At 41.4% G+C, this 23,774-nt stretch overlaps 1 protein-coding gene across 3 annotated transcripts in view; it reads left to right on the top strand.

The window, feature by feature from the left end:
- LOC140427061 (gamma-aminobutyric acid receptor subunit alpha-1-like) overlaps positions 1-23,774 on the top strand; it is a 75,896-nt gene that overhangs the window by 27,134 nt on the left and 24,988 nt on the right. For all 3 annotated transcript variants that reach the window (XM_072512526.1, XM_072512529.1, XM_072512527.1), the window contains exons 7-8: positions 15,783-15,926; positions 18,963-19,115. In XM_072512526.1, the coding sequence (XP_072368627.1) occupies positions 15,783-15,926; positions 18,963-19,115 (297 nt within the window). The remainder of the gene's footprint in view (positions 1-15,782; positions 15,927-18,962; positions 19,116-23,774) is intronic.

The raw sequence follows: 23,774 nt of genomic DNA on the forward strand, positions 1-23,774 counted from the left end.
CCTTCTTGAATCTTTAGATTTTGTTACTTAATGCCCTCTTGAGTCTTGTAAACTCCAAACTATGGAGTGTATATTTCCAGCATTAAGCTCCTCTATGGCAAATTTACTTACAGAAATTATTCTTTGCAACTAAATGGGTACCAGTTGAAAATGTTACCCTATGGACATTCTTTCAAACATGGGTCTCCCCTTCCATGCCTTTATTAATTTTGTAATTCGGGCAAGTATCTAATTTTGGAACAAGCTAATATTAAATATTTTTGTAACTTTGATTGTTCCTTTTAATTTTGTAAATTTGTTAAAGAAACTACCTCTTAAATTCAGTGTAGATGTCATTTTTACGGTCATCGATTTTGATTAATATATAAAGTTTAACTACAAATTTGAGTTTGAAATTCTTCTTGGACAGCAATTCAAAATGGACATTATCAAATTGACAGCCCATTTTGTACACTGTCTGATTTTCCTTTTCCCAGGATTGTGCTTTGAAATAGTAGAAATATATTTCTATAGTTTTATATGGTTCCTTGATGAAACTGTGATTTTTTTTTTTGATATCACTTTTCCGAGCTGTCTTTTTCTTCATGACTGCTATTTTTTTCAAGTGTCAGCTATGGTTCAGTTGATAGCATTCTCGTCACTGAGTCATAATGTTTCAGTTGAAGTCCCACTCCAAGCTCGAGCACGAAAATCAAGGTCAGCACTCCAGTGTAGTACTGAGGGATTTGGTGCACAGTTAAATGCTTTTCCTTTGAGATGAGATGCTAAACTAAAGCCCCATTGGCCTGCTTTGTAGCTAGGAAACATCCCATGGCACTGATGAGATCTACCATGCGGAATTACCAGGGGGTGTTTAGCACAGGGCTAAATCGCTGGCTTTGAAAGCAGACCAAAGCAGGCCAGCAGCACGGTTCAATTCCCGTAACAGCCTCCTCGAGCAGGCGCCGGAATGTGGCGACTAGGGGCTTTTCACAGTAACTTCATTGAAGCCTACTTGTGACAATAAGCGATTTTCATTTAATTTCATTTCATTTCAATTAGTGAAGTGTTGCGACACTAAAACTCAGTAGAAATTAGAGTTAAACGTCTCGGATGCAAACAAGGATCTTTATTGCCTCTGTTAGATTACAATTGAGAGAAACTTAAATCTATTCTCAATAAAGCCCGGCTAGCAAAAAGACTTAAAGAGAAGAAACTTATAAACAATTTAACTTTCAAAATAATACAGAAATGGTTTCTTGCTTACAGCAAAACAACTTGCGTTTACTTCAAGAGTTCGAGTGGAAAAGTGAAAATATGAAAATAAGGACAGCGAATAATTAGATCAAAGTATAGAATGATCCTGGATAAAGATGGCCGTACGGACCATCATGTTTGTAGGAACTCTTATCTGTCTTGAACTATCTATCTACACCTCTATGTCTTCCTAATTGGTTTGGGTTAGAATCAAATGTATTTGATTCGACGGTTAGCTGTCAATCCTTAATGTGCAACATAAGTTCTGAATGTTTCATGTTTGAATATTTGTGTATGTTATGGAATGCGATTCTGTGCTATTATCAAGACTAGTTTCTATTGGTTTTCTGCTGACTTCACTTTATCCACATTATGAACAATAGTGCCTTCATGTTGCTATGGTGCCTGCTTCGTCCTTGATCAGATTACTGGTACAGCTCATGTCTTAATGTCAAACTGTCTTTGAAAATATGTTTGTTAGAACAATAGCTTATTCATCTTTTCTTAGTAAAAATGCTGTTTTAATCTCCAATGAGTTTATGCATGTGTCAGGCTTATTGTGTCCCGATTGAGGCTATGTGTTTTATCATGACCTGAGGTTATGAGTGCTGAAATCCTCAATTTAAAATGGGTATTAAAACTGGGGCTTAATATTTACACTAAATAGCTTTCTATTACCTACCAGATTTATCAGGAAATAGTCGATTCCTATCAATCCGCGGTTGATAAATCGAAAGATCAAGTGAGATATATCCCAATAAGATAAACGATATAATAAATGTGAGGGGATAGGTAAAAGCGCAAAGAAGAACTCATTCATATTGTCATTGCAGTTTTAAACAATACAAAGAAGAACTCATTCATATTGTCATTGCAGTTTTAAACAATAGAGTGGGCAAGCATTGCATTACAAGCATTTCAGCAAAAATTATTATAATTCTTAAATAATCATTACTGTAAAATAACAATTAATTAATTAATCACATTTGATTCTACTGATTCAGTATTAATCTGTTATCAATATGTTAATAATACAGTCAAATAATTGATTGATCAGTAACATTTCAACAATAAATTGCATTTCTATTTCATCTAATGGTGGTGCAGTGGGGTTAGTGTGAATCATTCTGACTGTTGGGCCCTTGCATTTAGTGAATAGTTGTTTAATGCACATGATACATTGGTATGTTATGTAAATGATGAATCCTGCTACACATGGGAAAAAGATTATTCTTGCTGTGGACATTCCAGTGTGTCCCAACCACCTGCAAAGTTTCTCCCAGATAGAGGTATCTGGGGGTGGATCAAGTTTCTTGATTTTCTTTTGGATATGTGATGCCAGATTTTTAACTGCCTGTGAGTTATCTGGAATGAAAGTGCAACACTCCGCACCAATCAGGGTGCAGGTGCCACCTTTTTCTGCGAGCACATAGTCAAGTGCCATTCGATTTTGTAATGCCACGGTTCGAATTGCTCTCATTTTGTCAGAGATTTTATCTAGGGCAGTGGTGGTGTAATCAGCTACGTTTTGTATGATGGTTGTTATTTTATTCAATTCATTGGCCACCCTTACTTCCCAAGAGAAAGGAATAACTCTAGCATAAATTGCATCTCGTAATGTTAAGGCACGTTTATTTTTTCGAGTGGTTGGATCTGGAACATAAGGGAGATGAGGAAGATGACGGATGGCAGGTATTATGTATCCTAAATAGCAAGATCCTGACCAGTATTTTGGGAGCCAGGAATATGCTTTGTCATTACAAATAAAATAAGTCCCATTATAAGCAGAGTATAAGTAAATATCTTCTAAGTACCAGTGATCTGAGAATGTTTTATTATTTGTGATGTTGTGCATGCCTGTTATTGTTGAGGACCGTTCAGTTCTTTGTAATAAATTTTGCGTACATTTAAAAGCTGTGTTAACATCCAAATAATTAGTACAAACACTATTGCCCATTTTCATCCCTTCAGAGTGATGACTAATGAGGCATATTGATCCTTTTTGTTTAATATTAGTTGGGAGGCTAATATATTGAGGATTTTTGTTAGGGCTATATTTAAGTTGGTGCCATCCTGAAAAGGTGTTTAGTGGATAGCCTGCAGATTTCCATAAGTTAATAAATTTCTTTAGATAAATCTTGACCCTTCCTTTTTCTTAAATATAAGAACATAAGAATTAGGAACAGGAGTAGGCCATCTGGCCCCTCGAGCCTGCTCCGCCATTTAATGAGATCATGGCTGATCTTTGTGGACTCAGCTCCGCTCTCCGGCCCGTACACCATATCCCCGAATCCCTTTATTCTTTAGAAAGGCATCTATCTTTTTCTTAAAAACGTTTAAAGAAGGAGCCTCAACTGCTTCACTGGGCAAGGAATTCCAGAGATTCACAACCCTTTGGGTGAAGAAGTACCTCCTACACTCCGTCGTAAATCTACCTCCCCTTATTTTGAGGCTATGCCCCCTAGTTCTGCTTTCCACGACCAGTGGAAACAACCTGCCCGCATCTATCCTATCTATTCCCTTCATAGTTTTATATGTCTCAATAAGATCCCCCCGCATCCTTCTAAACTCCAATGAGTACAGTCCCAGTCTACTCAACCTCTCGTCATAATCTAATCCCCTCAACTCTGGGATCAACCTAGTGAATCTCCTTTGCACTCCCTCCAGTGCCAATATGTCCTTTCTCAGGTAAGGAGACCAAAACTGAACACAATACTCCAGATGCGGCCTCACCAACACCCTATACAATTGCAGCATAACCTCACTAGTCTTGAACTTCATCCCTCTAGCAATGAAAGACAAAACTCGATTAGCCTTCTTAATCACTTGTTGCACCTGTACACCAACTTTTTGCGACTCGTGCACCAGCACACAAAGGTCCCTCTGCACAGCAGCATGTTTTAACATCTTACCGTTTAAATAATAATCGATTCTGCTGTTATTCCTCCCAAAATGGATAGCCTCACACTTGGCAACATTGAATTCCATCTGCCAGACCCTAGCCCATTCACCTAACCTATCCAAATCCTTCTGCAGACTTCCGGTATCCTCTGCACTTTTTGCTTTACCACTCATCTTAGTGTTGTCTGCAAACTTTGACACATTGCACTTGGTCCCCAACTGCAAATCGTCTATGTAAATTGTGAACAACTGCGGGCCCAACACTGATCCTTGAGGGACCCCACTAGTTACAGGTTACCAACCAGAGAAACACCCATTTATCCCCACTCTCTGCTTTCTGTTAGTAAACCAATCCTCTACCCATGCTACCACTTTACCCTCAATGCCATGCATCTTTAGTTTATGCAGCAACCTTTTGTGTGGCACCTTGTCAAAAGCTTTCTGGAAATCCAGATATACCGCATCCATTGGCTCCCCATTATCTACTGCACTGGTAACGGCCTCAAAGAATTCTACCAAATTAGTCAGACACGACCTACCCTTTGTGAACCCATGCTGCGTCTGCCCAATGGGACAATTTCCCTCCAGGTGCCCCGCTATTTCCTCCTTAATGATAGATTCCAACATTTTCCCTACAACCGAAGTTAAGCTTACCAGCCTATAATTACCCGCTTTCTGCCGACCTCCTTTTTTAAACAGTGGTGTCACGTTTGCTACTTTCCAATCCTCTGGGACCACCCCAGAGTCTAGTGAATTTTGATAAATTATCATTAGTGCGTTTACAATTTCCCTAGCCATCTCTTTTAATACTCTGGGATGCATCCCATCAGGGCCAGGAGACTTGTCTACCTTTAGCCCCATTAGCTTGCCCAATACTGCCTCCTTAGTGATTACAATCATCTCAAGGTCCTCACCTATCATATCCTTATTTCCATCAGTCACTGGCATGTTATTTGTGTCCTCCACTGTTAAGACTGACCCAAAAAACTTGTTCAGCTCCTCAGCCATTTCCCCATCTCCTATTATTAAATCTCCCTTCTCATCTTCCAAAGGACCAATATTTACCTTAGCCACTCTTTGTTGTCTTATATATTTGTAGAAGCTTTTACTATCTGATTTAATGTTCTGAGCCAGTTTACTTTCATAGTCTACCTTACTCTTCTTTAAGGCTTTTTTAGTAGCTTTCTGTTGTCCCCTAAAGACTTCCCAGTCCTCTAGTCTCCCACTAATTTTTGCCACTTTGTATGTTTTTTCCTTCAATTTGATACTCTCCCTCACCTCCTTAGATATCCACGGTCGGTTTTTCCCCTTTCTACCGTCTTTCTTTTTTGTCGGTATGAACCTTTTCTGAACACTGTGAAAGATCGCTCGGAAGGTCCTCCACTGTTCCTCAACTGCTTCACCATGAAGTCTTTGCTCCCAGTCTACCTTAGCTAGTTCTTCTCTCATCCCATTGTAATCGCCTTTGTTTAAGCACAAAACACTAGTGTTTGATTTTACCTTGTCATTCTCCAACTGTATTTTAAATTCCACCATATTGTGGTCGCTCCTTCCAAGAGGATCCCGAACTATGAGATCATTAATCAATCCTGCCTCATTACACAGGACCAGATCTAGGACCGCTTGTTCCCTTGTAGGTTCCATTACATACTGTTCCAGGAAATTATCCCGGGCACATTCTATAAACTCCTCCTCAAGGCTGCCTTTACCAACCTGGTTAAACCAATCGACATGCAGATTAAAATCTCCCATGATAACCACTGTACCATTTCTACATGCATCCGTTATTTCTTTGCTTATTGCCTACCCTACTATCCTGTTACTATTTGGTGGCCTATAGACTACTCCTATCAGTGACCTTTTTGCTGATTTCCACCCAAATAGATTCAACCTTGTCCTCCATAGCACCAACATCATCCCTTACTATTGCCCAGATGCCATCCTTAAACAACAAAGCTACACCACCGCCCTTACCGTCCATTCTATCCTTTCGTATAGTCTGATACCCTTGGATATTTAACTCCCAGTCGTGACCATCTTTTAACCATGTTTCAGTAATGGCCACTAAATCATAGTCATTCACGATGATTTGCGCCATCAACTCATTTACCTTATTTCGTATACTACGAGCATTCAGGTAAAGTACACTTATGCTGTTTTTTATGTCTTTGTTATGAATCCTAACACCTTGATCAGTAACTTTTCGCAAATTATTTTTCCTCTTACCCTTTCTCCTAATTTTCCTTGTCTTTGAACCCATATCTCTACATAATAACCTGTCACGTAACCTGCTGCCTTGATCTCCATTAACCATTATACTGTCCATAGCTTTACACTTCCCTTCCCCCCAACTTGCTAGTTTAAAGTCCTTGTGACCAACCTATTTATCCTATTCGCTAGAACACTGGTCCCAAATATGCTCCAGAACGGACCACTACAGAGTGAGGGACACTCTGATAGATGTACCATTCTGCTGTTTCTGAAGCATTAAAGGGGATAGTTAAGAAGGGAATGCCTTCTCCCGAGTTAGTCGGGGTTGCAATGCATACCCAACAATTGGAAATTTTGAAATTTTTAGCATATTTCTTCGATGTGTAAAGGAATGTGTTCTCATTTAACTCTGGGATAATGTTTACAAGGCCAGTTATATAACTGAAAATGAATATTATGGTAAACATTTTTACAGATCTTAATACTTATACGTGCACTTCACATGTGATGCATGGATCCAACTTTTCTTTCCTTAGTATTGCTTGAAACATTGTTATACTGATTAAAAATTGATATCATGATTACATAATTCAGTAATAAACAATGAATAATAATTTCATGTATAGAAATAAAATGATTATACAGTAAAAGTTGAGTATATGATTTAGTAATAAATGGTAAAATGATTACCAAAATTGATTATGTAATTTAGTAATACATTATTAATAATAATTCACTAATAAATGAATAAAAATGCAGTAAATAACAGTTCAACAGAAACTTTCCATTTTGATGTTATTGCCTAGTGGTGCGTATTAATTAATATGAACCATGTGGATTGGTGGGGCACTATGGGTGGGTAGGCATGCATTAGCCAAAGTATCTGAACAGCAACATTAGTACGTAAATGATAAGTCCAAATGTGCAAACTGGAAAAGGTCCCTGAATGATGTTAATTCCTGTGCCACCCAACCAATTGGAAAGCCAACCCAAAAGAGTGTAATCAAAGGGTTGGTCAAGTTTTAAAAAAAAATTTGTATTGGATGTGAATTGCCAAGTCTTTGACATCTTCTGGATTATACATAAAAGCCTGTTGAAAGGATTAATTTTCCTGCAGTGACAAAAGAGGGCGTATAGTGGGTGGATAACTTGGAATGATGCCATTTGCATCTCTAAACTTTTTTTATATACTCAGTCACTCAAATGGACTGGGAGCAAAAGTTGGATTGCTGCCAAATTCCCATTATCAATTGTCTTAGAACAATGTGTTCACTCCATGGATTTGCTTTTAATCAGAGTTACTTTTCTTAAAAACAGCTTTCACATTGTCTGAAGTTTTAATTTCCAAGCTAATTTTAAACATTAATTTTAAAATTTCAAACACAATAACGTATTGAATATATGACTGAATCAATCTTGCGCTGAATGAACTTGGTTTTCTGTCGATAAATTCATCGGCTCTGCTAAAGAAAGCACAGCTAACAATATTTGTTAATTTCTTAAAATTAATAAAGCAACATTCAAAATAATGACAGTTTTCTCAAGTTAACAGTTCTTGGCAACTTTTAGTGATATGTGACTTGGGGCGTATCCCTGTAGTCAGGAGGCGGGCCTTCATCGTAGGAGACCAGTTTGTAATCATGAAATCTGAAACTCGCAAAATGGCCGTCTTCAACACGAGAAAGGAATTTCATATCTCTTCTGGAACTCCTCCTCTGAGTGAGTACAGGGGTTGGATTTGTCATTAACGGAGGAGGAGAAGTAATGATTGATGTGCTATTTTTAGCAGTTGCGGTTTCGGACTGGGACTGAGGTCTGAGTAGGATCAAGTTTAAAGCTGCAGACAGTTCTGGTTTTAAACCAGTGACAAAATGGATTTTTGATGATAGATCTTTTAAATACTTTAAAACCCAGGCTGTTGTCTTTATCACTTCAACTCCAAGCTGTTTGGTGCTGAATGGGTTAAGTTGTATTACACTTTGTCTGCCACTAGGCTTGTTGCTCAACCGAACAGGCTTTTCTTGTTTAAAAATCTCACAGTCTATTAAAGCTGCCATGAGAGGCTTTTGGATCGGGGCCAGCAGCATTTCATGGTCAGTCTCCGAGTAAGATAACGGTTTGTTCTGGGGTAAAAGGGTCCTTGAACCCGGAACAGACAGATAGTTAATTTGGCCAGACACCCCTGTGGAACTTCGATCAGTGTATTCATTGTTTTCATGCCAGTAGCAGCTTGCAATAATGCAGGATCTGATCTAGTTACCTCTGGTACATCTTGGGCCTTAGTTAAAATCATTAGTTAAAATAAGGGCCCATGGTATTCGAGGCAAGGTACTAACATGGATTGACGATTGGCTGTCAGGCAGAAGGCAGAGAGTTGGGATAAAAGGTTCTTTTTCGGAATGGCAACCGGTGACGAGTGGTGTCCCGCAGGGTTCAGTGTTGGGGCCACAGCTGTTCTCTTTATATATTAACGATCTAGATGACGGGACTGAGGGCATTCTGGCTAAGTTTGCCGATGATACGAAGATAGGTGGAGGGGCAGGTAGTATGGAGGAGGTGGGGAGGCTTCAGAAAGATTTAGACAGTTTAGGAGAGTGGTCCAATAAATGGCTGATGAAATTCAACGAGGCCTTGCACTTTGGAAAAAAGAACAGAGGCGTGGACTATTTTCTAAACGGTGACAAAATTCATAATGCTGAAGTGCAAAGGGACTTGGGAGTCCTAGTCCAGGATTCTCTAAAGGTAAACTTGCAGGTTGAGTCCGTAATTAAGAAAGCAAATGCAATGTTGTCATTCATCTCAAGAGGCTTGGAATATAAAAGCAGGGATGGACTTCTGAAGCTTTATAAATCATTAGTTAGGCCCCATTTAGAATATTGTGAGCGATTTTGGGCCCCACACCTCAGGAAGGACATACTGGCACTGGAGCGGGTCCAGTGGAGATTCACACGGATGATCCCAGGAATGGTAGGCCTAACTTACGATGAACGTCTGAGGATCCTGGGATTATATTCATTGGAGTTTAGGAGGTTGAGGGGAGATCTAATAGAAACTTACAAGATAATGAATGGCTTAGATAGGATGGATGTAGGGAAGTTGTTTCCATTAACAGGGGAGACTAGGACCCGGGGGCACAGCCTTAGAATAAAAGGGAGTCACTTTAGAACAGAGATGAGGAGAAATTTCTTCAGCCAGAGAGTGGTGGGTCTGTGGAATTCATTGCCACAGAGGGCGGTGGAGGTCGGGACGTTGAGTGTCTTTAAGACAGAAGTTGATAAATTCTTGATTTCTCGATGAATTAAGGGCTATGGAGAGAGAGCTATGGAGTTGAAATCAGCCATGATTGAATGGTGGAGTGGACTCGATGGGCCGAATGGCCTTACTTCCACTCCTATGACTTATGGTCTTATGGTCTTATTTCAACTCTTCCCGTTGTTGGCGCTGTTAATTTGTCTGTCAGTAATTTGTTATGACATCTCATGGTGGCAATGTCACTTTCCAAAATACATTTTTCCTCAAGTAACTGGCAATTTTGACTTTTAAGACAATCATTTTCTGATATTAACTGTTGAAGTTTGGATTGTGAGTCAGTATTTCTCTTTTGGAGTTCATCAATTTAATAATAGCTGAGTTCTGCATTTTGAGTCTGCCAAGAGTGTTTCAGTTTGATCAGATTTCTCGAGCTTAGATTTTCCAGCTCGCAATTGGTCAATGACTGCCACTAGTTTTTCTTTGGCAGTTTTAACTTCGCAATTGTGTTTTGTGTTTGTGACTGTTTCTTGCTGCTTATGGAGCTGTGCCATTACTGCCAAAGACCATTTCACAGATTTCTTTTTGGTCAATCGTGTAGTTTTCTCCAAAATTTGTTCGATGTTGTCAAGGGACGACTGTCCTTTAGGGGTATCATATTTTGATTCAATTTTTGTGGATACTTGAGACAGTCCAAATTGTCTATAAATCTAAGATCACCCAATATATCATCAACAGAAACATCCGGTACAGCGCAACCTCCTTTGGACGTTGTGGGAAGTAGTTCTCTACCATTTGAAGGTTCTGAATCTATTTTAGGAGTCATGTCCGCCATAAACTCAGCCTTACACCCAATTTCTTGGTCGCCAACCACGTTATGTGTAATCTTGGTACACCACCGCGACTATTTACCTTTCAGCCACGTGTTATTTTGAGTTTAAACGACTGCACCCGATTGAATAACTCAGTCTGAAAATAGGTCCTTTCTAAGGGGTCGGAGCACTACTTGAAATGAAATGAAATAAAAATTGCTTATTGTCACAAGTAGGCCTCAAATGAAGTTACTGTGAAAAGCCCCTAGTCTCCACATTCCGGCGCCTGTTTGGGGAGGCTGGTACGGGAATTGAACCGTGCTGCTGGCTGCCTTGGGCTGCTTTAAAAGCCAGTGATTTAGCCCTGTGCTAAACCAGCCAACTTGATGCGGCTTTAAGAATTTTAATGGGCGAAAAAGATGTTTCTTACCCCAGTCGAGCCGTTTTTCGAACAGTTGTCTTTGGGTCTTCCGTCCTTCTGGTCTTTCTTCAGTCTTCCGATTTCTCCGACTCTGCGCTCTTCCCCTTTTGCCAAACTACGCCAAATTGATGAGATCTACCATGCGGAATTAGTGAAGTCGTGCGAGACTAAAACTCAGTAGAAATTGGAGTTAAACTTCTCGGATGCAAACAAGAATCTTTATTGCCTCTATTTGATTACAATTGAGAGAAACTTAAATCTATTCCCAATAAAGTCCGGCTAGCAAAAGGACTTAAAGAGAAGTATCAAAATAATACAGAAAAGGTTTCTTGCTTACAGCAAAACAGCTTGCGTTTACTTCAAGAATTAGAGTGGAAAAGTGAAAATATGAAAATAAGGATAGCGAATAGTTAGATCAAAGTATAGAATTATCCTGGATAAAGATGGCCGTATGGACCATCATCTTTATAGGAAATCTTATCTGTCTTGAACCATCTATCTACACTTCTGAGTCTTCCTAATTGGTTTGGGTTAGAATCAAATGTATTTAATTCGACGGTTCGCTGTCAATCCTTAATGTGCAACATAAGTTCTGAATGTTTCATGTTTGAATATTTGTGTATGTTATGGAAAGCGATTCTGTGCTATTATCTACTGGTTTTCTGCTGACTTTGCTTTATCCACATTATGAACAATCGTGCCTTCATGTTGCTATGGTGCCTGCTTCGTCCTTGATCAGATTACTGGTACAGCTCATGTCTTAATGTCAAACTGTCTTTGAAAATATGTTTGTCAGAACAAGAGCTTTTTCATCTTTGCTTAGTAAAAATGTTGTTTCAATCTCCAATGAGTTTATGCATGTGTCAGGCTTATTGTGTCCCTGTTGAAGCTATGTGTTTTATCATGACCTGAGGTTATGAGTGCTGAAATCCTCAATTTAAAATGGGTATTAAAACTGGGGCTTAATATTTACACTAAATAACCTTCTTTTACCAGTCAGATCTATCAGGAAATAGTCGATTCCTATCAGGTACTATTTTAAAGAAGAGCGGGACATTTACCCCGGGGTGTTCTGGCTAATCAGCATGGTAGCACAGGAGATAGCACTGTTACTTCACAGCACCAAGGTCCCAGGTTCGATTCCTGGCTTGGGCCACTGTCTGTATGGAGTCTGCACATTCTCCCTGTGTCTGCATGGGTTTCCTCCGGGTGCTCTGGTTTCCTCCCACAAGTCCCAAAAGACGCGCTGTTAGTTAATTTGGACATTCTGTATTCAACCTCAGTGTATCCGAACAGGCACCAGACTATGGCGACTAGGGGCTTTTCACAGTAACTTCATTGCAGTGTTAATGTAAGCCTACTTGTGACAATTAAGATTATTATTATTATTATATTTATCCCTCACACCGTCACAAAAACAGACTATCTGGTCATTATCACAAAGTTGTTTGTGGGTGTTTGTTGTGTGAAAATTAAGTGCTGCATTTCCTACATTACAACTATGGCAACAGTGCAAAAAAAAGTACATCATTGGGTGTAAAGTGCTTTGAGACTTGCAATGATCATGAAAAGCGTTGTAGAAATGCAAACCTTTCTGTTATTTCCATTTCATGTGCAAAAATGAGCCCAGAACATGCTGCTTGATTACCTGTTTCTTGCTTTATCATTGTAATTTGCAGTTTGCATTCCCCTTCCCACATTCCTGAAATTAAACACACTTTTGGGGGGTACAATCCCACGGAGATGCCAATTACTTTCCATATGACTTTTGTAGGGTCTTGAAAGATATAGAACACAGGCAGAAATGTCAGCAGATCATTTAATCACAGCAACAATCACAACCAAGCCTCATACTTTACTCACTTGACATCTATTTGTGCAGCATGGGTCAATTTACTCATCAGCAGTGGAAGCAGTCATCTTCTCTCTTCCAATTGAGGCTGATTCTCAAATTCTGTTCGAGGACTCTGTCCCTAGATATCAGTAGACTTGCACTGGTGCAAGAAAAATAAAGTTTAAATTTAAATTCATATTGCAATGAGGGGAATGTTTTGAGGCATTATAATATATCAGCTGACATAATCTTGACGTGTTTAAGGGTTAATGTTTTTATCAGAGTTCAGGCTTGGAGGGGTTATTGAACGAAATTAACAAGCGAGAAGTTTATTCGGTCGAAAATCAGGAAGTACACTGCAAGATAACCATTAATATGTTGGTTTCTCAATCTATCATTTCCAAGCTCATGCTGCATTTTTAGTGCAGTGAGACTGATCATTGAAAATAGCAATGCATGGTTTCAGTAAAAAAAATCTTAAGATACAGGAGCAGAATTAGGCCATTCGGCCCATCAAACCATTTTTTATTTCAAAAGATCACTTTCTTCAAGAGAGATGTTTGACAATAATACTTGACATTTTTGTGAACACAAGATAATAATCCAAATTGTTGTTACTATAATATAAGTCACTTACGTGTGATGGCACTCTGATGAGAAAAATAATTTTTATTTTCCATATTAAAAATTGTCAGACATAAGGGGCAGGATTCTCCGAGAACCGGCAGGGCGGGCCACTCTGGCGCCGAGGTGTGGTGTGAACCACTCTGGCGTCGAGCCGCCCTAAAGGGGCGGACCTTCAGGGGCTAGGCTGATGCCGGAGTGTTTGGCGCCGCTCCAGCCGATGTGGAAGGGCTTGGCGCCACACCAACCGGCGCCGAAGGGCCTCAGCCGGCCGGCGCGAGTTGGCGCATGCGCGGGAGTGCCAGCATGTGCAGGGGGGTTCTTCTCCGCACCAGCCATGGCGGAGGTTGACAGCGGCTGGTGCGGAGGGAAAGAGTGCTCCCATGGCACAAGCCCGCCCTTGGATCGGTGGGTCCCGATCGCAGGCCAGGCCACCGTGGGGGCACCCCTCAGGGCTAGATCCCCCCCACATCCCCCCGAGGACTCTGCAGGCCGTCCGTGGAGCCAGGTCCCGCCGGTAAGGACCTGTTGTGATTTACGCCAGCGGGACCCGCCGAAAACGGGCTGCCACTCGGCCCATCGCGGGCCGGGGAATCGCCGGGGGTGCTGCTGCCAGCTGCCGCCGACTGGCGCGCCGCAATTCCCACCCCCGCCAAAACCCCAGCGCCGGAGAATTCGGCGGGGGCGGGATTCTCGCCACCCCCGGCGATTCTCTGACCCAGCGGCAGTCGGAGAATCCCGCCCTTGATCATTAAGATGTCTCCTTTTCACTACAAGTGCAATTAAGAAGCTATAATATTTCAATGATAATCTTCTTTAAATCTGGGACAGAGAAGAAATTCCTGCCTTCCTCAGGGATGCTGCCATCACCATCACCTTCAAGAAAGGAAACAAAGCGGACTGTGCGAACTACCGAGGAATCTCCCTACTCTCCATTGCCGGGAAGATCAACGCCCGAATCTTCACGAGCCGCCTTCTCCCAGTTTCTGAAGAAATCTTTCCAGAAATCCAATGTGGCTTCCGACCAAACCATAGAACAGCGGACATGATAGTCACTGCTTGATAACCTCAAGAGAAATACCAGCAGCACATCAATCACTCTACATGGCCTTCATCGATCTGACCAAGGCTTTTTACACAGTCAATCAGGAAGTGCTATGGAAGACCCTGTCAAAATCCAGCTGTCCAGAGAAATGCATCAACATTCTCCGACTCCTATATGACAATATATTGGCGATAGCCCTCATTGACTGAAATAAGACAGAAAACTTTGAGGTCAAGAATGGAGTCCAGCGGGGATGTGTTATTGTCCCCGCCCTTTTCTCCATATTCATTGCCACCATCCTTCACCTTGCCACGAGTAAGCTTCCCAGTTTACATGATGGACGGAAAACCTTTCAACCTCAACCAGTTGAAATCCAAGAAGAAAATAACACTGACATTATTCATAGAGCTTCAGTATGCAGATGACATCGTCATCTCCGCTCTCTCAGAAGAGAATCTCCAAGTGATGCTTGCCATATTCGTGGAAGCATACCAAAGAATTGGTCTCTGCCCCAGGGCAAGATCCACTTTCTCTCTCCATCAAGATCAATGGAGAAACCCTCTCAAATGTGGAACATTTCCCAGACCCGGGAGCCACCTCTCTTCTGAGGCAGACTTCAATGCAGAGATCCAACAATGTATATGATCTGCAAATGCCTCCTTCAGATGCGTAAGGATGAAAGTCTTTGATGACAGTGACATTCGGGCTGACACCAAGATCCTTAGGTACAAGGTAGTCATTCTCCCAACATTCCTATATGGCTCATAAACTTGGATTACGTACAGACACCATCTCAAGGCCCTTGAAATGTATAATCAACGCAGTCTGAGTCGGATTCTCTGCATCAGCTGGGAGGACAGATGTACTAACATCAGTGTCCTTGAAGGAGCCAAGAGCACAAGCATTGAGGCTATGCTCATCCAAAACCAACTTCGCTGGGCTGGCCATGTGTTTAGGATATCAGAGTCCTGAATGAAGCAAATCTGCTTTGCCCAGCTAAAGGACTGCTTCTGAACAAGAGGAGGACAAAGAAAGCATTTCAAAGACACCCTGAAGGCTCACCTCAAAAAATGCAACATCAACGCCTGGGAGACCCTTGCTCAGAAGAGGCCCACTTGGAGGAACCTCCTGATACAGAAAACATGTTGGCATGAAGCAAAACTACTTCACAATGACACTACAATTGTAGCACACTGCTACTACTGTTGTTCTATCAGTATGTTGTTAGCCTTCATCCATTTGGGAATTTTCTAACTAGTGATTAGCTGCTCCTTAACTGTCTGGTAAAGAGGGGTATGGGGAAATGAGCTATTGAACTGTGACAGGTGATGTGAATGGGCCAATGAACTGCGTTACTGCAAATTGTTCATTGTGCAAAATTTGTAGTCATGTTCACAATACTGTGATAAGCTCAACAATTAACCCCTTTCACCTTCTATTCCAAAACAGACGCATACACCACATCAGAGGTCGTGTACACATGGACACATGGAGCATCCCAATCAGTTGTTGTGGCTGAAGATGGTTCTCGATTGAATCAATATGACTTAATGGGACAAAGTGTGGGAAAAGTCATTATTAAATCCAGTACAGGTTGTATACATATATCTGGATGTATATATTTTTTATGATTTGTTTATATTTTTTTAATTTAGAGTGCCCAATTTTTTTTTCCCAATTAAAGGATAATTTAGCGTGACCAGTCCGCCTACCCTACACATCTTTGGGTTGTGGGGGTGACATGAGGAGAAATATTTGCTTGATTTAGTGTTAGATTTTTTTTACTGCTTCTCTGTAGCATTGACAGAGAAAAAATGAATAGTAACTTCACTCATTGGGCTCTTTGGAATATGACAGCTATTCAGAGAAGAGGCATTAATGTTTTTTTTAATCATATAATTGTTCCAACAACATATGCTCATACAGTAACAAAACCCTGGCAGTAACAAGTTACTATGACCTTTCTAATATAACACATATGGTCTAAAATCCTGCTTGAGTAAATGCACAACCCTCTCTGTAATTTGACGAACACAATCACATTTTATTCATTGCTCTCACAAGCTCTGGCAACAATTTAAAATGATTCATCCCAACACAAGTTATTGTATACTTTTTTTCCCCTCATCTCCCTCTCTCCTTGTGGCAAGAGCCACATCTTGAATGAAAAGGTAAGGAGGATGATCTGTTATCAGATCTGTTTTGCAGATGGACATAAATATCATATTTGTACAAAGCATTCATTTAACACTTTATGGACAGTTATTTTATATTTTATATTTGAGGACATGGATTTAAACAAGCAAGAAAAATTCAGAATTTCACGAACCGATTGGAGTGTTGATACTTTCCAGATTTTATTAAAGTAAATAGGAAAACGATCCGCAAGTTGCAAGCAACATCGGCCAACACCCAGTTGTTAAATTTCAAGTGAAAAGGGGCCAAAATCAAACAATATGCTGCAGACTCAGCATTATCAGCTTTGTCAAGTCTTGGCTGAATATGGTGTTTGGGAAATCGTGCCTTTGGCAATAAAGGTGCTCCATCGGCATCATTACTCAACAAGCTAAGGGCGGCACGGTGGCATAGCGATTAGCACTGCTGCCTCACAGCGCCAGGGACCCAGGTTCAATTCCAGCCTTGGGTCACTGTCGGTGTGGAGTTTGTACGTTCTCCCTGTGTCTGCGTGAGTTTCCACTAGGTGCTTCGGTTTCTTCCCACAATCCAAAGATATGCAGTTCAGGTGGATTGGCCATGCTAAAATTGCCCATTAGTCTCCAAAAGGTTAGGTGGGGTTACTGGATTACGGGGTTAGGATGGGGGCCTGGGCCGAGGTAGGGTGCTCTTTCAGAGCGTCAGTATTAGACTTGATGGCCCAAATGGCCTCCTTCTGCACTGTAGTGATTCTCTGATTCCAGTACAAAATTTGAGGTGCTTGATTCTGCAGCATACCATAAGACCAAAAGACATAGGAGCAGAATTAGGCCACTCGGCCTATCGAGTCTGCTCCGCCATTCAATCATGGCTGATATTTTCTCATCCCCATTCTCCTGCCTTCTCCCCATAACCCTTGATCCCCTGCACTTTATACATATAACCTCAATAAAAAAAACAGTAGCCCAAAATGTTGCATTCGATAATGGTCTCAATGGAACAAATTCAGGGCAGTCTGAGCTGGCTGACCTGATTGGGATGAAGAGAAGACAAAGTGACAGATGTATCAAATATGAACTCTGTTAGTGCTTAAAATACAATACAATTTAACAGCTTGAAACCTATCATTTCTGATATTTGTGACATTTTTAGACACACAAATTATGTACGTACACATTAATGTTAGGTCTCATGTACATAATGTTTTATTTGGTTGACATTACTCAAATTATTAGGTTAGTATAAAAATGTCAGGACAGTGGAATGCTGATGCAAAATCTAAATAGTCAAATCCAGCTACACTGCATGATTGTTCAATTTCAAAAGTCTATATTGCATTTCTGGCACAGATTATTGATCCCATATTGTTGTTGCATTACGTCCGAGACCAGGGTTTTCACTTTTGGGCCAGGAGTACAGAGACGAGGGGCTGGATTCTCCACTGTCGGGATACTCCATTGCGCCGGAAGCCCGGGGATTTCCTGACAGCTTGGGGCTGCCCACAATGGGAAAACTCATTGGCCGTCGGGCGAGGCGGAGAATCCCGGGGGTGCGGCGTACCAGAAATCTAGTGCGGTGGGACGGAGAATCTGATCCAGGACATTGCCTGGCTTTTGATGATGTCACTGTGAAAAAAACACTTGTTGATAAAAAAAAATCATTCAATACATCAAAATCCCCTTAACTAATCTCTTATGAAAACAAACATTTATACTCTATAGCCACTTGGAGTCATCATTCAAGCTGGTCACTTAACAGGCGACCCAATGTGTTAATGTTAGGTTGTAAAATCAGTCATGCAGCACAAATCCTGTAATAACAACCCTCATGCTTATGGCAATAGACAGACTGAAATTTAAGCACCAAATATTTTTTAAAGCTCCACACTCTTTAAAATTTAAAGCCCAGCAGAGTTAGCTCAACAGTTCCAATGGGCTTTGAGGGTTCCAAAGGGTTTTGACAGTTCTTTGACAGCTCATACAGTTCCAATGATTTCATGCACTTTTTACACACAGTCATATCCACTTTTAACAATCCCATGGAGCACCCGACCTCTCCCAAGGGTGCCTTATCTCTCCCAAACTTGTCCTGGGACCATATCCAAAGGGCTACCTTAATTCTCCAAAATGGTCCCTCTGATATCTAATAGACTAATTGCAGTGATCACCCTCACATTGTCTGATAGGTCAAAAAAACAACTTCTGCAGCACCAATGTCACAATTATATTTCCGACACTTGCGACCTCTTTGATTGATATTTTGTTTATAGTAATGAGGTCATTATACCTGGATCATGAGAACGATTTCCATTGTTATCAGCAGTAATCGGGTTACTATTTTGAATATATTTTATTTAAATGGGCCTATTGTCACGACAGTAATGTGAAGGAATAACCTACACTTGCTATTTCTGAGTTGCAGAGGAGTGATAATTTGGGCGCTATCTTGTTCTAATACCGTGTTTTATATTTCCAGGTGAATACGTAGTAATGACGGCTCACTTCCATTTGAAGAGAAAAATCGGTTACTTTGTAATTCAAACTTACTTACCATGCATTATGACAGTTATTCTCTCACAAGTGTCATTCTGGTTAAACAGGGAATCTGTCCCTGCAAGAACTGTCTTTGGTGAGTTGTTTGGAAAAGTTGCCTGCAAACAACTTTGAACATTGCACAGAATTTTCTTAAGCTATGCCAATATTGGTCTGCTCAAATGTTTTATTTTTGGTTAAATTCTCCATTTTGTGCAACAGTCTGCTGTTCGCTTTCCATGTGGTGTCAGCTTCAGGCACTCCCACACAGCTTTGAGGTAGAACAAATTCCCTTCAGATAGTTCCAACAACATAATGCGATCCCACCTTACACAGAGCATTCGGTTTCCCATGTCAACATTCTTGTGGCCTCTTTTAGTGAGCATGCCACTCAGTGTGTAGTATTAATTAGTTACTGATATTTGTGTCCCATGGACTGAACTAAATAAGAACTAGGTTGAGACATGCTCAAACATAATACTTGTCCAAATCTTCAGCAAAAGTCCAGCACACACTTATTGCAGTAATGCCCCTCTACTTGCTGGGTTTAAGATTTTTAGAAGTTAACTGTCAATTTCTAAGGATATTCAGAGATGGTGGTATAAAAATCAGCGGTGCGATTTAATGGAAATGAAACAGAGTACTGTTTTGGGACTTTACTTTATTTTGGCGCCTTTGTGATGAAGCCCCCCCCCCCCCCCCCACACACACCCCCCCCCCAGGCTGCACTTTGGCTCCTTCCCTGCACTAACAAGCTCAGCTTGACAGTGCAGGAAGAGATCGGGTGCCATTTTAAAATGGTGCCCCGATCTCTGGACTCACCACCGTGGCCTCCGGACCCCCCCCCCCCCCCCCCCCCCAACGTCCCAATCTACCTTGAGCCCACCCACATCCTAACTCATAAGGGCAGGGCACCCCCACAATGGGCAAGGTGCTACCTGGGCACTGCCAGGATGGAACACAGGTGGCACTGCCAGGGTGTCAGGTCGGCAGTGCCGTGGTGCCCAGGTGGCACTAGCCTGCTCAGAGTCTGACCACCTGGGGACCCTGATCACCTGGAAGACCCCCCAGTGCCGGTATACCTGGTCCACGTTTGTGGAAACCAGTGCTAAACAGCACCCGCTCGAGGTCTTCAAGGTGAGGCCATTAGGTCCTGTGCCTTGGGTAACACTGGCGCGAACATATTTAAGTGAGCTTAACTGCACACTTGAGTGTACAAATCTGGATCCCGCACATTGAGGACGCAATACAGATTGTGATGCCTTGTGAGATTTTGTTAGCTCTCACGAGGCGTAAATGTCGTTAGATCGCGCCCCAGAAATGGAATATAGGATGCTTTTCTGAGGTTGGTGTTAAGATACATTGTTAGATAGAGCAGAATTAGGCCATGTGGCCCATCAAGTCTGCTCTGCCATTCGATCATGGCTGATCTCATCCTGGCCTTAATTCCACTATCCTGCCTGTTCTCCATAACCCTTCAACCCATTACCAATGAAAAGGAGGATTTTGATCTTCTAAATTCCAAGGAATACAACCCAAGATTGTGTTACCTGTTCTTGTAATTTGGAGTCCAGATATCATTCTGGAAAATCTGCATTGCATTCCTCCAAGACCCAGAACTTTTCCTTTCCTGTATTTTTTAATGGAATATGAGTGTTACTGGCAGGGCCTGAATTTTCTGCCCATACCCAATTGTTTTTGAAATGAGTGGCTTGCTCGGCCATTTCAGAGGGAAGTTAAAAGTCAACCACATTTCTGTGAGTCTGGAGTCACGTGTAGGCCAGATGGGATAAGGATGGCAGATTTCCTTCCCTAAAGGACATTAGTGAACCAGGTGGTGTTTTACAGCAGTAAATGATAGTTATCATGGTCACATTAACTTGAAATTAATTTTTATTAATTGAATTGAAGTTCCACCAGTTGCAATGGTGGGATTTGAACCGATGTCCCAAGAGTATTAGCTTTACCTCTTGATTGCTAGTCCAGTGACATTACCACTACATCACCATATCCCCATTGACTACTCACAGTAGTCCAGGTGTGGTCTAACCAGAGCTTCGTATCGCTGAAACATGACTTATACTCCCTTGAATTCTAGTCCTCTAGATATAAAAATCAGCATCCCATTAGCCTTTAAAAAAATAATTTGTTTGTGAACTTTCGATGATCTATGTGCCTGAACACCACAATTCTGTTTGGATACCTCCTCGAGGCGGAATCTTGAAGCTGCTCGCGCCACCTGCGGGAGCTGCGGAATCAGCGAGGGTGGAAAACCCTCACATGAGAATCGGGAAATGCGATTCTTGTCGGAGAGATTGTGTTTCCTGATTTTTCCCACCCCTTGGAAGGGTCATGAGATTCACTCCCACAAAGGCCATGAACCTCATTTCTATAGCTTTCCAGTCATTTCAATATTATTAATGCTCCTCCCCCCTCCCCCTACCAAATGATCCACCCTCACAAGATCTTCAAACTACGTCGGTGAGGTTTACAACAGGTAGGGCCTGATGTGAGACAGTTGGGGCAATTCGTCCAGGAGTGCAAAGAAGAATCCTGATGGCGGAGAATTCAGCCCCTCATGTTTGCCTCCACTGAAATCCATTTGCCACAGTTTTGCCCATTCGATAAATCTGATATCTCTTCATAATTTTATGCTTCCATGTATACTGCTTAATTTGTGACAGCAGAAAATGTGTGTTTATGACTTTATTTTCCATCATGTAAGTTGCTAATGAATATGGGAATAGTTGAGGTACCAACACAGACTCTTGTGGGTCCCCACTAGTCACATACCTCCTAATGGAATACCTGCCTATTATCTCCACTCTCGAGGTCTCCTGTTACACAGCTAATTTTCTAATTGGTCAATAATTTGCTTTCAACTCTGTGAACTTCAACTTTAAGAAACAGTCCCTTATCTGTTTGGATGTTAATAGAAATAACTTTCATAGTCATTCCCTTGTCCAGTAGTTTAGTCACCTCTTCAATTCAATCAGCTTCATTCGATATGACCTATCTTTTCCAAATTCAGATTGGTTCTCTCTGATCAGCTGCAAGTTTTCGAGGTGTTTAGTCACTTGGCCGGGATTTACCCCCCTCCCCCCACACCTCGGGGCATTTTTTCCAGCGGCGGACATGGCTCACCATTGACCACCAGTGGGGCCTTCCGGTCCCGTCGATGTTTACGCTGTTTTTATATGGCTCACCTCCCCGCCGCTGGGGAGCCTGCCACAGGGGCTATCTCCGGTGGGTCTGGAAGATCCTGTCAGCGGGAAGGGTCTGGAAATCCCTCCCCTTGTCTTTAATTATCTATTCTAACAGTTTCCCAACAATGTTAGGCTAATTGATCTGTAATTACATAATGAGTATCATGAAAAGAACAGTTCCCAAATTGTGAGAATTTAGTAAGTTTATTGCTAGAACACCTATAGTATTCTAAAATAAAGAACTGTGAACTTAAATTCAGAACATTTCTTCATAACAGTTTAATAGGATAAATATAGTATCAGCTGAAGCATTCAGTTGGAAATTGAATCAACTCCTTTCCAGTTGAAAGTAAAATCACACAGACTTAGAATGAGAAAAATATCTTAAAGGGTCAGGTTGGGCATAGAAATGAAACTTGAATGCTGAAGCATGTTATGTGGTTCAAATGCCTTTCCTTCTATTTTTGTGCTTATGTCATTGAAGTAATGAAATTTCTTACTTTAGCGTGACTGAGGTTAAAAGGGATTTTGTGTTATTTGTTTAAAATTAGAATGAACATTGGGAGACATCGTTAAAAATGAGTGCTGCAATAACGTACTGTTTCTTAGAATGGTAAAAACAGATATATTCTTGAAATTACCATGTGACAATTTATTGATCCAACTGCATCACCTGCAGAAGCCTCATAAACAGAACTGAAGGGAAGGCAGAAACATCTAGGCTGAATCAGTTTGGTCTGTTTTTGTCTGAGTCTGGTGGTTATGGAGCAACATGGCATGTTGCTCCATACCGTACCCGTACCAGCCTCCCCGAACAGGTTCCGGAATGTGGCGACTAGGGGCTTTTCACAGTAACTTCATTGAAGCCTACTCGTGACAATAAGCGATTTTCATTTCATTTCATGGGCATGGGCATGAGAGAATGTTATGTTTGCCTCTTCTTTGCGATTTGGGGTGAATCAGCAGAAGGAACGATGGGTGAGATGGGTACTTGCTAAATATAAATATCCTGTTGCTCATATGGGGTCCTCGAGAGATAATGGCCGGAGTTCTTCAGCTGTTGCAATTCTCTTACCCGCTGGCAACGCACCCCCGCTCACGGGTTTCCCATTGACAAGCGGCAGGAATAGAGAATCCTGCCACCAGCGAATGGCATGCCACCAAGACACACGCAGCTAGGGTCCGGAAAATGCCACCCAATATAGTTCAACACAAATTTAGGTGGATAACCTTCTCTGTATCACTGCAGTGACCATTTTCAAATCCACACAGAAATTTATGAAGATGTTTCTAAAATAGTTAGGGCTATATTGCTGTATGTAATGGAAATAAATAGTGATATTTCTATATTGATTGAACACAATGGGAGAAACATCAGTTTTGTGCTAAAGTTATCACTGAGGAGAATTTAACTCTCATGATACAATATGAATGAGTAGCTTGGGCAGCACGTTAGCATTGTGGATAGCACAATTGCTTCACAGCTCCAGGGTCCCAGGTTCGATTCCGGCTTGGGTCACTGTCTGTGCGGAGTCTGCGCATCGTCCCCG

This window comes from Scyliorhinus torazame, chromosome 7 (assembly GCF_047496885.1).
Source record: "Scyliorhinus torazame isolate Kashiwa2021f chromosome 7, sScyTor2.1, whole genome shotgun sequence".
Taxonomy (NCBI): Eukaryota; Metazoa; Chordata; class Chondrichthyes; order Carcharhiniformes; family Scyliorhinidae; genus Scyliorhinus; species Scyliorhinus torazame.